We start from the raw sequence: 12,490 nt of genomic DNA on the forward strand, positions 1-12,490 counted from the left end.
GGAAAAAAACAAAGGTGACAGGACTCTTGCCTGTCTGGTAAACAAGTTGTTTACCTGGGATAAGAGCATGCATGCTGACCACTGCTCCCCCAGATACAAGGCCTTTGTTTCTGCCTTTTATGGTTACAGCCTGGCAGAACACCTTTCCATTGGGCAGCTACACGTTAGCTTCGGTTGCGCCATTAGCCCAGTTGATCTCTGGCCCAGTATATATACATGCTGACTTGGTAGTCGCCTTCACATTGCTTCAAGCCTTGTTCCAAGCCTTGCTCTTAAACCTTGCTTTAAGCCTGCTTTCAAGCCTGCTTGGACCCGACTTAGAATCATAGAATCATAGAATCAGTCACGGTTGGAAGGGACCACAAAGATCATCTAATTTCAACCCCCCTTCTATGGGCAGGGACACCTCACACTACATCAGGCTGGCCAGAGCCTCATCCAGCCTGGCCTTAAGCACCTCCAGGGATGGGGCCTCAACCAACCTCCCCGGACAACCCATTCCAAGCTCTCACCACTCTCATGGTGAAGAACTTCTTCCTCACATCCAGTCTGAATCTCCCCACTTCCAGCTTTATTCCATTCCCCCTAGTCCTGTCACTACCTGATAGCCTAAAAAGTCCCTCCCCAGCTTTCTTGCATGCTCCCTTCAGATACTGGAAGGCCACAATAAGGTCACCTCGGAGCCTTCTCTTCTCCAGACTGAACAGCCCCAACTCTTTCAGTGTGTCCTCATAGGAGAGGTGCTCCAGCCCTCTGATCATCCTGGTGGCCCTTCTCTGGACACATTCCAGCATGTCCATATCCCTCTTGTAATAGGCACTCCAGAAGCAGGGGGACTTGTAGAAGCTGCCTGGAGTTGCCCTGCCCTGCCTCGAACGCCCAGTCCAGAGCCTGGGATAAAGCCACGAGCTCACGCACAGCAAGCCAGAGAAGCCATAAGCCTAGAAGCCGGATCCGCCTAGTCTGCTTTCCCTTGCCACTAGAATCGTGCTGTGCCTCAGTTTACCCAGAAACCAAGCAAGTGCCTGTCGCGAGAAGCGTCAACCACTTGCCGAAGCCAGATCAGCCCGGGACAAGGTGGCAAATCCTTGCCATCAGTCTGTCGTGCCAGCACCATATGAGAGCACCCCAAGGCTTCATAGCTAACATAGCAACAGCATCTCCCATGTGGATAAAACCAGATGTGAGTAATTAATTCATTGCCTTTTTTGGCATAAGGGTTCTTATTGTGTCTCGCCCTGCTGTAATTGAGCGCTTCCTGCTCCCAGGGACCTTCTCTTTCCATGTTATTTCCTCTCAGTTTGCATAGAATTGTTTGTATTTTGCCCAAAGACTGTACACATTCCCATTGTAAATATATATTCCAACCATACAATGATCCTATTTAATGAGTTTTGACAATTTTCATTAATAAAGGGTTACTAGCATTTTTATTAATAACTGTTTGCCATATTGTTTATTAGTTAAGGGCAAGTTCTTAACCCCTTACAGTCTTTAGTCAGCCTCAGTAGCGTCCTGAAATGCCTTTGCTCAAGCGATCTAAGGAGATACATTTAGCTCCTGGAATCCAGGTCTTTTCGCAGTTTTTACTACAGAAGGAAAATGAGAATACCAAACACCACTAAGAAAAAGGAGCAACAAACATGTAATTCAAAAGCATAACTAAATAAAAACATACTGATTGTAGGTGATGAAGGCTAACATAATGCAGGACAGAGAGATCAGAGTTCAACATTCAGTGGAAGAAGGAAGTGCCTAGGGTCTCAGAAAGGTCAAAATCACAAGGAGCTGCTTCCTCATGAACTCTGAGACTCAGCTGGAAATAGCGGACATGCATTTAAATAAACCCACAAGTTGTTACTCTAGGGATCCCAAAATGTTCTTGAGACACACTCACAATTCACCTGGAAAATGCAGCTTTGCTGCTAGGACCAGGGCTGGTGGATCGTGTAGCACCAGTGCTCAGAACTGATACAAGGCAGGAACTGCACCTTCTGGAAGTGATCCAGGGTGAGAACACAGATGACCCTCCAGCATCAGACAAGCTTTAGTGCTGAGACCAAAGCAACAACCACTTGACAGAGAATTCAGTACAGGTTTCCCAGCCAGGATTACAGCCTACAAGTAACGAAGTGTAAAATAAACAACAAAATTGTCCCCTGAAATAGGATTTAGTATCGATGGCAAACAATTTGGGCAACATGGAACATTTACAGTAGAAACACAGCTAAAGCAGTATATCCAGTTCTCTACTCACATAAACATTTCCTTGGAAGTAGTATAAAATCAGTGCAACATTAGCTCAGTATATCTGAGCAGGAAAGCAGAAGAAACATCTAACTGCAAGGAATGGAATTTACATTACTCAGTCAAAAATACCAAAATATAGAAGATTTTATTAAAGAACTTTCTACAGCTTTGTAATTTTTCTGTTATTATGGTCATTTCCTCAACAAAGTAATTTGGAAAAAAAATACAACAGTCCTATAAGTCTAGCATTTTTTTAATGCCACACGCAAAAATAGCCAATTCTGTCTCCAGAATTTGTTAGTACTACATTAAAAAGACTTGCAACTTACCTATCATACACATTGAGTAGCCAGTTAAGACACATGTCTACACAGAGAGGAACGTTCACCATATCCTTGTGTTTCTCTTCAAGTCCACTGTAGATGGTAGTGAGACAGCTGATCACATCTGGGACACCAATCAGCTGGTCATTTTGACCCAACTTGTGCTGTTTGAAAACTTCACTTGTTGTGTTCAAGTCCAACAGGTCCACTAACAGGTGATTACAAAAAAAAAAAAAAAAAAAAAAAAAAAAAAAAAAAAAAAAAAAAAAACCCAGCAACAATGACAAAAGAATAAAGTGTGATTAAGGTGGTCAAAGCATAGCATTCACAAAACTTGTCCATGTGTCTACTGTAGCAAACACTGCAGACAGTCAAGAAGCAGCATTCATTTAGTAACAACATAGTAAAAAACTGTTCTTTGTGAGATGTTGAAAGCATTTCAGTACAACATAATTAAAAAAAAAAACAGAAAAAACAGAAAAAAACCCCAAGACGACCATAATGACACTGCACAATTTGGAACATTTAGAAAGCTGCTCACGCAGTCTGTGTAATTAGACCATCCTAACTTCAGATGTGTGCACACTGGGAGCTCACTGGCTTTAGAGGATTCTTCACATTTACCATAAAGCAGAACCCCATTAAATGACTATCACTTTTGATTAAATGTAAAGCAAAGCAAATTCTAAGGTATGAATGTTCTCTTAAATAAATGCTGTGGAAATGTGTTGAGGCCTGATTAACTGAACAGTAGTTGCTAAATTAAGGCTTAAAAGGAAGTAGAGAAAGGGACACAGGGAATTCCTTGTAGTTTTCCAGAACACTGAATTTTATGCTTTCACAAAAACTATTGTGATCTCCTTGATTACAGGATACTTTCTATAAGCAGATGATGATTCTGTGGATATCCTACAGGTGCTCTTAAGACCCACAAAAACCATGATTTTGAAAATCAGGGATTTGCTTGGTGAAAATATAAAGCTCTCAATGAGCTCTTTAAATTCCTTTCACAAAGCAAACTGGAGAAGAGGAAACTTACTTTGGCAGAAAAGAAGGAAGAATAACATAAATCAAAGGGTGGTATAATCTTCAGTGACATTTTTTAACAGATGCAAGGACTTCAGCAAAAAATATAATATAATAGTTGCAATATATTAGTATGCTTGCTACAATGTACACAATAGGAAGTTGGAAGTGTAGTCCAAGCTCATACAGAGCTGCCTGTAGAGCTGGCAACACATTTATACTATAAATGTCATTTCTCAAAGCAACAGAATAATGACAGCCTCAGACATGTTGTAAATTTCTCTGCATGGATAATATTGAATAAGGACCCCAGAAGGGCAGTCTGTGCAAAATAAGCTAAGTCCAGCTTGGGCTAGAAAATCAGTACAGTAGAAGAAAGCAGGAGCAAGACAACACTAGTTACTATGAGCAATTCTGTCAAGAACTTAATGACCATTTCCCAGAAGGTAAGGTTATGGGACAAAAGTTGGTTACACACCCAGTCCCTTTTCATGAATATAACTGTAAAATGAGAAAATAGTACGTCACAGCCCTTGTTTTTCCTCTCTATTACTGACATTGGCACATTCTATTCTAACTTGACAACATCAGACACGCAGGGGCTTTACACTTGTATCTTTTTTTTGTTTCTTTTTTTTTTTTTTAAGCCTATCTCTTGGGGCCTGCAAGCAATTGCCGGCCACGTATTTATTGAACAGGGAGACTGCTAATTGCAGCAAACTATATTGCCACTAGTTGTGTATATGCAGTCTACTGGAAAAGGCTCATAGACATATTTTAAACCAACACACAGAGCCCACATTTCATCAGAATGCAGCACAGACTATTCTGTGGGATGGAGGCAGGTGAATGAAGTCATATGCAAAACTGTAACATGCTATCCAGTTACAAAAATATTGCACTCAGAGAAGATGGCTACTTTTCATGCTTTTCCTTTATGTAGGGGAAAATGGGGAAGAAATCAAAATGATTGCAACCAGTTTGGTGGTTTGCACTTTTTCCCCCAATTTGCTCTTGTAAGGGAAAAGGCAGGTAAATAGCTTCCTAAAACAGACTGACAGCACCCAACATCTGCCCTTTTTAAAGGAGTGAAAACTTGGAAAGCTTTGCAGTGCAAGAAAGTTGTAGCCTTTGGGTCAAGCTTAACATAATCATCCTTGCACTGAAAATGGCAATTCAACAGTCACTGGAGTAAACCTGCTAACTTCACATCTTAATCTGCTGGCATTAAAATCTCATATTCACATTCCTGCCAAAAGATTCTAAAGGGAATTGGAAGATATACTTTCAGTACTTTCACACTAAAAGGAAACTCTGTGCTGCTCTACTAATGCAAATTAAGCAAAACTTATGCTTTTGGATGACACCATTCATAGAAAATAACCAGAGGAAATTACTTTCATCTCTGCTTACTTCAGCACTCACCTGGCTGAATGAACTTCACACATAGGCAGTTATCTTGTCACGGTAAAGTCTACCCACTAGCCATGCCCCAATTTGGGCTGATGTAAGAAGGGATTATTGTCTCATTACATTTTCATTTCTGAAAGTTTTAAAATAAATTGTGTTTAAAATAAACTCTTTATCTAACCTGAGACTTGAGTGTCATTGCTGGCATGATGCCTACTTTACATAGCTTTCAGTGCATTTTTGCAGTACCGTTCTACTGCTATTAATCAACAAATGGACCACAAGGGTCATCTCTTTCCTTTCTGCAGCAAGGAGACTTTCCCAAAGGAATACTATAAAAAGAAGCAACGTCATTCAGCACAGTTTAAGCAGATGTGAGTTACTGACTCAGTAGTAAGTAATGACATGCAGCTCTTAATGGCAAATTTGAGGCTGCTGCAACCCCATAGAAAATAGGCATTGCTATGGAGCTTTTGTACTAGAAAGACCTTGTGACTGATAGCAAATCCTGAAGAAGACTGCATGGCTGAGGGAAATCTACAAAAGTCTCACTGTTAGCCTGGTGTGCCTTAATATTTGTTCCTTAGCCTTGTGCAGTTCATGTTCCTATTAGCATTCTTAAATTTTACATCACCTAGAGAGGCTCAGTGACAGAATTCTGAATATACTTGGTGGGTTTGTTCCCTTTTTCCCTTCCAGTAGTACCCTTTAGTATCTGGGGCAATATCATTTCTTGAAAGTGAGCTATGTTATACTGCACAAGAATCAAATATTATAGATGGTGCTTGGTACTACATAGCTGCCCAGTACCACTGAAACACAGGATACTCTCTCGGGCCCCATTCTTCTGCTACAGTTAGAAAGTACTCTCAGTAGGTCTGCCCCACATAATCTCAGAAAAGCTAAGAATTTGCTCTTTCTAACCTGCAACCCTTCTCAGCTTCCTGCAAAATAAATACACATAGCTACATACACATATTAGTTTCGGCAGGAATCTACCTTCCAAGAAACCAGATGAAATACAACTCTACTTTTCAGCTTCTGAAGAAGAGTGGGAAGGGTAGAAAGGAACAACTTCCCCAGAACCATGGATTTTTGACACTTACTGAGGCCAGACTGAGAAGAGAGATTTGGCATCAGTAATGCTTTCCAAAGCGTAGTTCGCAAATTACATATTCCCAAATCTGCTCGTATGGCACTATTACTGTGTTATCAGTCCTCACTGCAAAGTCAAAAATCTATGAAGTGCATGTGGGACTGTGCATCCTGCTCTAGCTGTGCCCTTGGAGTTCTAACCAAAAAGACTTTTGCAGTTACATACACATTGAGGCTCTGACAGAAATTTGTCACATTTCACAGTTTACAAAGAACTCATTTTCTAGTGATTTGACATTTTCTTTGCCTTAGCAGATAAGCTTTTCTGAAGCATTCTGTACCCAAACACCTCTGAAAACCATCCACAGATAAAATTACAGGAAATACAACGGCAAGGTAATGTAAATCAGACCACAGAATGAGTGGCAGAGGCATAGATGATGACTCTCCCTACTTTAAAACAATATCATGAACAAATAACAAGTGAAGTAAAGAATCATAGATAGGTCCTCAGAGAGGAGGTATTGGCACATGCTGTGTTTTGGCTATCTTAGAAGCCATTCATGGGACAGAATCAGGCCAAGAATCATCACAGTCAAAGTGAATTTGACCTGTTCCCTGGCAAGAAATAATCAATTAAGCAAACAATAACAAAAGCAACAGCACTGATTATATTTTTGAAGGTGGTCTTAAAATTGTGCCAGATCGTAATGAACCTTTCCAGAGAGAGAAAATTCTTGTAGCATTTAGCTTTGCAGAAAATCAGCAATGCTCTTCTTACAACCCTACAATGTTGCTTTCCCACAAATTACACCAATCCCTGGTCAAATATGTGCATGTAATAAAGACAGATTTTTTTGGCTGCTGCCTCCTCCCATGAGGCTGAGAGATAGAGCAAGCACAGAGCTTCATAAATAACAAAGCAAATTGGATCTGTAGAGATGACAGTTCTACTCCTGGCTCTTTCAAAGTGGAATATTCTCTTCTTACTACTTCCCTCTGTCCTCCTTCCATTTCCCTCCTCTGAAACTGGAGACAATATTAATATTCATTTCGATAGGAAGGCAATTCTGAAATCTGCAAATGAGAAGAGCTAACCATTGCAGTTATTACAGAAATTGACATATTTTTAAGTAAAAACAAGAGCTGGAAGTATGGTCCTCCTCAAAGCTTACCAGAAGCAATGGAAGTGAAGTTCATTCTATACAGGTCACCAGGCAATTTGTATGCCTGTCAGAAATAGGCAGCATGACCAACATCCATCATGTACAATCTGCTTTTTCACCCTTCCCTGGGCAGCAGCATGCACAAGGAGTATTTTACTCTGCTTTCTAGTTTCTTGCTTTGCTTTCGCTTTTAAATGGAAACTTCATAAGGCTCTTCAGTCTTGCTGCGAAAAGAAACTATAGCCTTAAGTGGCTATAGTCTCTGTACAAGAGACACAGTCATCTCCAGACTCCAGGCTGTGCCAAGGAAATACAGTTTTCCTTTCAATATCCTCAGGCAATATTTCAAAGGACATGTTCTGTTTTTTCCCAAATGTAAGACTTTGAAAAGAAGAAAGTTTGTGAGAAGCCAGCATGGCATATGAAGAAGTGGTGAGAGATACTCTGTGCTTTTGCACAGACACACTCTAGCTACCATCTCAGCCACAGATGTGTTTGATATAATGTATATCTGATACCCAGCCAAGAAGCTGCTGCTAAGATCAGACTGCTGTCTTCTCGACCCGAAGGAAAACTAACTGCTTGGAGAGTTAAAATTGTCCAGTTTCAATTTTTTGCCTTCCTTCCTCTGTTTTACCCTATTTTCTTTCTGGCTGATGTGTGTTTTTATGCATTTTCTTTTCCATTTATATTCTTAGTAATTTTTAAATTTAATATTTGCATCATCTCTTCCAGACAATTTTTGCACTCCTTTCTTTTTGTACACCACAATCTCCTTAGTTCTATGTTTTAGCTACTTTTCTTCCACACACCCTCTGTTCTCTGCTTTCTCATAAAATCTCACTTTTTTGCCCCTTCAGTTATTTTCCTTGTCTTCATGTCTTGCCTTTCTCTATAACAAACTATTTCTGCATTATATCAAACTATTAGTTCAATCCCATTTCTCTAAAGTAAACATTGAGGAATTACAAGTTAGCTCAGCTCCTCCAAGAAAGTACCATCTTTCTTTTTCTCATTCTCAAAGACAATGTAGAAATATCAGTGGTAGGATGACTCTAAGAAGTATTCTGTGTTTGCTTTGTGCAGGAGACTTTAGCGAGAGAACCCCGAACCCCACTGTGGTGCTTCTTTTGTGACTCAGAGAAGTCCCAAGTCTGAAGGCCAGGACAAGACATCTTAATAAAACACTTCTGAAGCTGGCAAACTTTTAATATGGTAGTCCTGCAACTTGCTGCTTAATTAAATCATAACTGTGATACAATATGAAATGCTTTTAAAAATATCTAGGAAATATAGACCAGAAAAATTGATACACAAACGTGAACCTTGGAAATTAAGCAGTTTAGGCAGCTGGTTCTGTTCAGTCAATACCTGTCCTTTTCTGCTAATACAATCTCTATATGCTTTGCCAAGTAGACTATGGCTGAATTACTAGATTAAGAATAGGACCAAATGCCAACAGAGGTCTGGACAGAACATTCAATCAGAATTATTAAATGTGTTGTTATTTCCTATCCAAATTTAAGATCCTAACGCACATTTCCAAGACATAAAGGCATATTAATATTACTAATACTAGCAGGGGTTTTTGTCTTACTTGGGTTTCATGATTAAAATACCATCCACAATATAGATCTCTGTCCTTTCCTGTCACCCTCTGAGTGGTCTGAACTCCATTTTAAGTGGAATTCGCACAGCAAATTAGGCCCTTTGAGAGGGAGGAACGTTTTATCTAGCAGCAGTAAACACCTACAAAAAACCAGAGTAGAACTACCTAAAATATAATAAAACATCCAAGTTTATGTCAAAGGTCAGGATTTTAGCTGACATAATTTCACAGCTGGTATCAGAAACAGTATGCAACAGTCAAGAGGTCCAGTATTTATTTTCCTATCATTTTTAGCAGGTATATAATTTCTCCTTACCTGCTGCACCTCTTTTTTTCACTATTTGATTTTATTTATTTGCAATAATGACGTACTATTTACAATTCTTCCTGCCATTTTGTTGTCTGACAATGTGTCAAGAACACATCTGGTCTCTTGTTAAACACTGATGTTAGACTTTAGCTGACCCTGTCTTTTCCAACTACTGTAGAGAAACAATTTGTCCCAAAGGTCAAACTCACAGCACAGTGCCTTCTGTAGTCTTCGGATTTTGATGGCCGTTCGATAGGCAGAGAAGCGCACATTGTTCAAGTCAGCTGAAACAGCAGAAGAGAAATATGAGTAGCCCTAAAAACAGTTTGCAAGTACCTTTTACATATTTCACACTTTGGAAGAAGTCTGACATGCCTTCTTTTCTCTGTGATGAATTAAAGGTTTTTATTAGGAAAAAAGAACTGAGAACTCAGTCCAGTCCACCTACAGGGAAAGCCTCCTGACGGTCTAGGGCCTTCAGAGATGGGGTGGGTTGAAATTCCCCTCCCAACACTAACTTTGCCAGACCAGCTCATTTGGAAGCAAATGGAAGCTATATTTATAAACCAAACTACAATCTACAATGAAATGCAATAAATATGTACAAAATATACAGTATTTACAATATTTACAGGTATTTACAATTAAGAAAAAACACAAGAACCTCCCTGTCTAAAGAGCAGGGGAGCTGCAACAACTTCTTCCCCCCCCGCCTCCCCCTTGCCCCCCTGTACAAAAGGGACAAGAGAAAGGAGCAGAGAGACATTAGACTTAGCCAAAACAATGCAGTCGAGGTCAAAGAGAATCCAGCAGAAGCACAAAGTTAGTATTTCTCAGAGCGAAGAGGCAAGAAGTAGAGAGACTGTTTTGGGAACCAGATCTTATGGTAGACCTCTCTCCAATGGGATTGTTTAGAATAATCATTATTTTCCTTTTTAGACCCAATAGTGATTTATTTACATTTTACTGCTTTCTGTTCATGATCTGTGAAAAAATTTTAAAGGCATAGCCTAAAACTACCACAAGAGACTAGCACAAAGGAAATCCTGATGCTATCTTGACACATATGATAAACATGCAATAGTTTTACACAGGTATGCAGCATTAAGTATTTTCCAGGCAAGTGCTTAAATGCAGTGTGTTTCTCAAATAACGGACAATTCCATTGGATAACAAACAGGAAACAGAGAGCAGCATAGGTCACAGAACGGCTTCTTAAGATGTGATTTCTATGCCATGACTTTGTAAACAGTGCTTTGAAAGAGACTGTCAGGCAGCCATAAACTGTTAGAGAAACTGACAGGAGTAGCAACATTTCCCCTCACTTAACAGTATTGTACCCTCAAACTTCTTAGAGAGATTTCACAGTAAACGTAGATATTAGCAAGTCCTGTTGAACTTAAGTGTACCATAATATGGTCTAGGCTTTACTGAAAGCATAGCTGCTCTGATTTACTACAAAAACTAGTTCCCTGTAGATGGGGCACCCTGCTTTAAACATGCAGACACCCTGCATCATTGGACGATTCCTTGTCCTCCTGCCTTTAAAAGAAATCCACAAGGTAATGCATTACAGCATGTTGTTCAGATTTAATATTACTGAAGGGCAATACGCACCACCTGATCAAGGCAGTAGTTTCACACAAAGTGTGTCTCCTCACGAAGTGGGAAGTGTTCTGGGTTGAGTGTTACCTGATCCCCGGTGGGTGGTCACCTGCCCCTGGGGGAGGTATTCTTCCCTCAGGTGGGTGGCCACCTGAACCCTAGGTGGGAGGTACTGTATCATGTTTATCCCCTCCACTTTCCTGCCTGTACATAAGGGGGAGGCACTTCCTGCCTAATTCTCTTTCTCCTTTGCCCACCTGCCTGGTGGAGCTGTCTGCTGCTGCTGAGAGCTGCTAACCACGTGGTCTGGCCTACCTCGACATGTTTGGGCCTGCATTCAAGAGAATCCACTGCCATCCAGGGAATCCATTTCCATCTGCGATCTGGTTCTGTATATACCTGTATCTACCCCTTTCCCTTATATCTCTGTAACCTTCCTTGTACTTAAAAACACCTTTTCTTCCAAATTGGTGCAAGGCTGTTCTTTGGTCGTTTTACCCTTTTTTCCTCTTCTGCCTAACACTTTCCACATGGAGGGAAAGGGAGAGGGGAGACAACCTAAATTCTGTTCCATTGGGCTTTTGGGCTCCAGGAAAGCTTGAGCAGCTACAGCTTTGTTGCAGCTCATGGCAACTCTGAAGTGATCAGCATACACACATGCAGCTTTTACTCATGCAATGAATATCACATAACGGTTTATTTTAGGAAATGTACTCACCTAAGGACTGGAAGAGATCAGTCATCTTAGGATGATCCCAACAGGTTGTCTGAGTCTCATGACTACAAAGGAATGAGGTAATCAAAGTTTCAAGCCACATACATAGACACTTCCAAAGAATAAAACCCCAAAGATACTCTGATTTTCTGTGTTTTAAGTGACAAGAAATGCTTCAGCACTTCAAACAACAAAGTTAGACAAGGCAATAGCCCACCCATATCTAACGATACCTACTAACGCTCACAGAACAGATTCAACAGGCAGCATTGCTTAACTCACTGCTTAGCACTGCTTTTTCAATTCACCAAGGTTTCAAGTATGCAATCTTCTACAAGCCAGAATTTACGTGTATTTATCAATATTAACTGCTGGAATGATTACACATCAAAAAGTATTTACAGTTTAACTAGATTTATAAGAGAATTAATTAGAAAAAATTTCTTAAAAAGAACACAGTATTCTCTTTAAAATGACACTTGGTAATGTGGGAAAACACACAAGAAGTTTGTAATTTTTAATCATCTCACTGAACTTCTGAAAAGACTCAAACAAAGCATTTAACCAAGAATAGACAAATCTACACAATCTTCCCTGTTACAACTACTGTTCTGTCTCAGGTCGCAGTGACCCTTGCACCAAGGAGCAGCTTCTCTTGCAAGTACTCTACTAACTTCAGGAAGAATTGTAGAGTGAGGTGCTATTTACTTTGAGTAAAGTGAACAAGTTGGGCTCATTATTCACCTTGTACGTAGATGGCAGTGGATAAAAAGAACTTCTCAATATCTACAGCAGCCAAGTTTACAAGATTTTGTTGTACGCAATGAGTAGTGTAAGAAGAGATTTCTGCTATGATCAAAGTGTGTCGGTCTTCAGGGCAGTAACACAAGTGGTGTGAACACGTTACGTCTTCCCACATGGTTCATTCAGGGAAGAATGAAAAGTGTTTCACTGAATGAGCCGCAAGATAACTCATTTTTC

General features: G+C 40.1%; 1 protein-coding gene across 1 annotated transcript in view; it reads right to left on the minus strand.

Annotated features, from left to right (window-relative positions):
• UTRN (utrophin) overlaps window positions 1-12,490 on the minus strand; it is a 354,493-nt gene that overhangs the window by 66,484 nt on the left and 275,519 nt on the right. Inside the window, exons 59-61 of the mRNA XM_054393282.1 lie at window positions 11,513-11,574; window positions 9,399-9,473; window positions 2,580-2,781 (exon numbers count right to left, since the gene is read on the minus strand). Of these exons, the coding sequence (XP_054249257.1) occupies window positions 2,580-2,781; window positions 9,399-9,473; window positions 11,513-11,574 (339 nt within the window). The remainder of the gene's footprint in view (window positions 1-2,579; window positions 2,782-9,398; window positions 9,474-11,512; window positions 11,575-12,490) is intronic.

The sequence above is a fragment of the Indicator indicator genome, chromosome 2, assembly GCF_027791375.1.
Source record: "Indicator indicator isolate 239-I01 chromosome 2, UM_Iind_1.1, whole genome shotgun sequence".
NCBI classification, from domain to species: domain Eukaryota; kingdom Metazoa; phylum Chordata; class Aves; order Piciformes; family Indicatoridae; genus Indicator; species Indicator indicator.